The 5,044-nt window shown below is 34.3% G+C and overlaps 1 protein-coding gene across 1 annotated transcript; it reads right to left on the reverse strand.

Moving 5' to 3' along the window:
- Positions 1–2,857: 2,857 nt before the first annotated feature.
- On the reverse strand, positions 2,858–4,221 carry LOC131622056 (uncharacterized). The gene is made up of 5 exons (XM_058893099.1): positions 3,974–4,221; positions 3,813–3,887; positions 3,447–3,733; positions 3,152–3,343; positions 2,858–3,065 (listed from the first exon to the last, which is right to left on the reverse strand). The coding sequence occupies exons 1-5, from the start codon at positions 4,055–4,057 to the stop codon at positions 2,951–2,953; spliced, it is 753 nt and encodes a 250-aa protein (XP_058749082.1). The 5' UTR covers positions 4,058–4,221; the 3' UTR covers positions 2,858–2,950.
- Between the last annotated feature and the right edge of the window lie 823 nt (positions 4,222–5,044).

Genomic DNA, 5,044 nt, shown 5'->3' on the forward strand with positions numbered 1-5,044 from the left:
TTTAATGAGTCATCCAACGCTTCAGATCATGCATGCACACCATACTCCCTCAATCCAACCACACAGGATCAGTATCCTTTTATTTTCTATTTTATTTTCTATTTCATTTTAATTTCTTTGTTAAATTAATTAAAAATAGTTTTAAAAATCCAAAAAATACACAAAAAATATTTTTAGACTTCTAAAATAATATATTATTTTCTGAAATAAAAATATTTTATTTTCTTCAAAATTTTAATATTTTTGCATAATTAATTAGTATATATTTATATATTTGCTTTTTAATTATTCTAACCAATCAAAAAATCATAAAAAAATTGTTCTTTGTGTTAAATATTGTTTATATATTATAAACTAATTTTGTACATATTTTGAATAATTTTCTTTTTAAGTTTTAATTATTTGTATAATTATTTGCATAATTATGTTTTAATTAACTTAAATCAATTTCAAATCAATTTCCAAAAATTCCAAAAAAATTAGTTTTGTTTTAAAATTAATTAACAAATATTTTGTACATATTTTAAACTTAATTTCTAGGTTTAAATCTATTTTCATCTTTTTTCTTCATTTTAATTTAATTAATCATGCATTAATTATAATTAAAACCAATCATAAAAATTCCAAAAACATGCCTTTTATGTTTCTTGCAATTTAAAATTCCTAGATAAATGTATAGGATGTCAAATTCATGTAAATAGGCTAGTTTACATTTCCCGCACAATCGATGTAATAGCGTAGATTTACTTTCCGCACTTTACATTTCCGCACTTTAATTTCCAGCAAATATAAACTGCGTGTATGTCAAAGATAAAATTGAACCGTTAGATCACTAACTTCAAAGATAAATATCTGAATCCAATCACAATCACACTTGCACCTCTTGAGGTAATCCCTTCTCATTCCTTTCAAAATCAAAGTCAAAATTCTACTGTTTCGAGTACAAAATCGAAACTTGCTTTTATATCCGGTGAAAGGATAGATTTTTAAAGGAAATAGGATAAAGACCTTACAACTCAGGGTAGACCTCCTAGTTTGCTTGCTCAAATCAAAACAAACAAAATTCTCATACACTGTTGATTTTTCAAAACTTTCAAAAAAGACAATACTTTGTATACATCCAAACACGGGTTATTACAAAGTTAACGTTCTTTTCAAAACATCTTTCGAAAGATAAACAAGCATTTTGTATACATCCACACACGGATCATTACAAAATTCAATTTACAAAGGTATTTGAAACCACATATGAGCAATTTCAGAGCAATTGAAAAAGTGATCGAAAAACAAGTGAGCTAAGCAAACTTAAGAGCCCATGGATAACCATGGATACAAAGGGTGCTAACACCTTCCCTTTGTATAACCTACCCCCTTACCCAGAATTTCTTAAAGGTCTTTTTTCTGTTTCTTTTATAAACCTTTCCTTAATTGGATAAAATAAAAGGTCGGTGGCGACTCTGTGATATTTTCAAAAAAAATGCGAAAGCATTAAGCGACAAAAAAGAGTCAGTTCACGTATCTCTACAGATCAGAGGTATGGCCCGGTATTAAAAAAAATCGGAGGTCCACAGAACTGGCGACTCTGCTGGGGAGATACTTTCAAAAACAAAATGTTTTCAAAAGGGGTTACCTCACTACAACACGGAACAGCTTTCACAGCGCTTTTTTTGGCCTTTAACAGCGCTTTAAAGCGCTGCCATAGCCAGCGCTGGCGTAGGCTACGAAAGCGCTTTTAAAAGCGCTCTGGTAGACCCCCCCTTTAAGAGCGCTTTCCTGGAAAAAGCGCTCTGGTAGGACCCCCTATTAGAGCGCTTTCCTGGCAAAAGCGCTCTGGTAGACCCCCCTTTAAGAGCGCTTCTTAGTAAAAGCGCTGGCAAAGACCAGTAAAAAAGCAAAAAAAATTAAAAAATTACGCAGCATACAAAAGCGCTTTTGGAAAGCGCTCTGGTAGGCCCCCCTATGAGAGCGCTTTTTCCAGAAAAAGCGCTCTCATAGGGGGACCTACCAGAGCGCTTTCCAAAAGCGCTTTTGTATGCTGCGTAATTTTTTAATTTTTTTTGCTTTTTTACTGGTCTTTGCCAGCGCTTTTACTAAGAAGCGCTCTAGTATGTGGACCTTTAAGAGCGCTTTTAAGAAGCGCTGTAGTTGCTAAATGAGGTATTTTTATGTGCAGCCTATAATTTAATCCTCCCAGTCGACCTGTAATGTTTTCGACCTGTAATATTTTCGACCTGTAATATATTTTCGACCTGTAATATATTTTCGACTAAATTATTTCAGCCATCAGTAAGACAATATATATACTAATATATACCATTATAATATCCAAAATTATATATATACATCATTACAAAATTATATATATACATCATTACAAAATCAACAATATTATAGTTCAAATCTGCATGAAAAATAGCTTAATATAAAATTGACACAATTCCTCTTTGATTTCTTCTAACTTTAGCTTCGAGTACCCAGCAGCACGGAATTCGTCAAGGTACTATAAAACAAAAACATAATATGAATAATATATTTAGGTAAATGTAATAAATTATATGAAATTATCTTAAGTTATAACTTTATACCGTGGGAGGAATCTCTAATTGATTCGCCTGAATGATTTCTTTCATAAACCTCAATACAAAGTATCCGCAGTCTGAACTGTTACGCTGTAGCGGACACTACATAGAAAAACAAATAAGATTCTATATAAGTTGTCTTGTTTTACCAAGTAGCATAAATATTATGAGCAAATTTGTGAAAAGTAATGTACCTGCACTTCGATCCAGGTGATGTTGTTTGATTTAGTCCGGGATACCTGTGCGTCCCGTTGACTACGGAATACTTGTATTGATCTAATTAACAAATATATAAAAGCATATGTTTAGATCAATCCCACAAATAAGTAAATATATAAATATACACGAATATATATTTAGAACGATCCTACTTACAAATCAACGATTTCCTTCATGGCCGGATAATTGGTCCATTCACCCTTTACCGAATTCAGATAATACACGACTTCCCTTATCGGGTTGATAGCAAGCAGCAACCAGTGTGCTCTATAAATTAAAACAATAGGTTATATGAAAATATTGCTATACACTAAAGAAACAGAGATTAGATGAATAAAGAATGAGAAACTAACCCTACTGGTCGGGTATTATACGCCCAAAGATGCAGACATTCTGTATTGCCGGTGGACATGAATCTATCGACTAAGCGCTGTCTAACAGATTCCGGATCCGAAACAATTTCCATTCCGCTGCAATGGGCGGAAGACACGAACCGGAATCTGTTAGACAATGCAGTCCCGCGCAACACTCTGTCATACAACAACCTTAAATAAAAACATAATAAACATTAGATTCTTTTCATTGAAAAGTGTAAATAAATTATATTGTGGGACTAATTAAATAATATATCGGATGAGTGAATATTACCGGATGTATGAATGCATATTACTGACGCCTAGTTGATCTTGGTTAAAAATCTCTTGCAAGTCATCAATTGTAATATGTGACTTGAACTCAATACCGAAGACACTTTCATCCATATCGATTTCCCGTAAAGCACCATCCTTCATATCGGACATATCAACCATTGTTGCGAGTGTCGCCCGGTATCGAGGCACAAAAGCACCGCCTTTTCTTGCCGCTTGCTTCGGAGGACCACTGGGTGGTACACTACGAACCTGCTGCGTCACTTGTTGTGACTCCCGAGCGGATGCCTAAAAATCATATAAGTTAGGTAAAATATAAAATCATGCATATTTTGATTCAGATTATATATTAACACTTTAAATGTACCTCTTTTAGCGATGCAACAGACTCCTCCTCCTGTAAAATCCCTTTACCCTTAATTGCGGGTTTTATAGGAGCAGTCTAAAAATAAAATGTAAAACATAATTAATAAACGGTTTAGAATTGACATTCGAAAACTAAATGATTCATAATCGTTTTCAATTTACCTCATCACTAATGGTAATGAGCTCCGAGGGCCATGCAACAAACGATCCTATTGCATCTCGCAGCAATGTCGTCTCTGAGACCATGTCAGGTACCGGTAGAATCGCATCACGATCTAATACAACATCCACCGATACTTTCAGGTGTCCATCCGGGAGCGGTCTGTGGTGAAGTAAATCTCCCGAAGTGTTGTGCACTTTTCCCTTGCCAACTAGTCGATAATTCGGTTCCGATAAGTATAGTTGGCAAGATGAAATGCCCTAAACCAATAGTAAATATAAAGTCATTATCATTAATAAAATAGAACAATTTAAAAGGAAAAAAAATTATAATTACCTCGGGAAATTTCCTTTGATAGTTGATACTAGCCTTATCACTAGTTTCTTTCACCGATGAAGTGTTGCATTTTTCTCTCATATACGCCTCTTTATCTCTTTGCAATTCAGAGACTTGTGCTTGCAATTCCGCCAACTTTTGCAACACTTCTTCATTTGAAGGATTTCTTCTCCTAGGACTCTTGTAAAAAGAGGTTGGAGTCACACCATGACCCTTACCCCTCACCCGACCGGGATACTCGGGAGCATCTAGTACTCTACTAAGTACGCTCTCCTCACCGGTGGATGCCGATTGCGACAAGGTCTCCTGTAATTCATTTACATTTAAATAATTATTAGTGGAGATAAAAAGTCATTTGTATATTAAAAAACATTTGATTTAATTAAAGACATAGTATTATACTTACACATTCAGTATAAACTCTCTGAACATCGGGATCGACAGCGTGATTCTTGCCCACACGAGCTTCCTTCCACAACACATGTACAGGAAGTGAAGCTTCCTCACTTTTAGTCTCCTCCAACTATGCATTGACACAAACGATAAAATCGTCAATTAAAACATGCACATGTAGACAATTAATTAAATCGAGACGGGTAGGTTTGAATCGGCGTTGTACAAGTAGAAACCAGAGCCTTCAAAGTAACTGTAAAATTAAACACACACGATGCAGTTAAATACACCACTACTAACACAATATCAAAAAAACCCCAATCTAAATTGAACATATTAAAGTT

The sequence above is a fragment of the Vicia villosa genome, unplaced genomic scaffold (genome assembly GCF_029867415.1).
Source record: "Vicia villosa cultivar HV-30 ecotype Madison, WI unplaced genomic scaffold, Vvil1.0 ctg.000024F_1_1, whole genome shotgun sequence".
Taxonomy (NCBI): domain Eukaryota; kingdom Viridiplantae; phylum Streptophyta; class Magnoliopsida; order Fabales; family Fabaceae; genus Vicia; species Vicia villosa.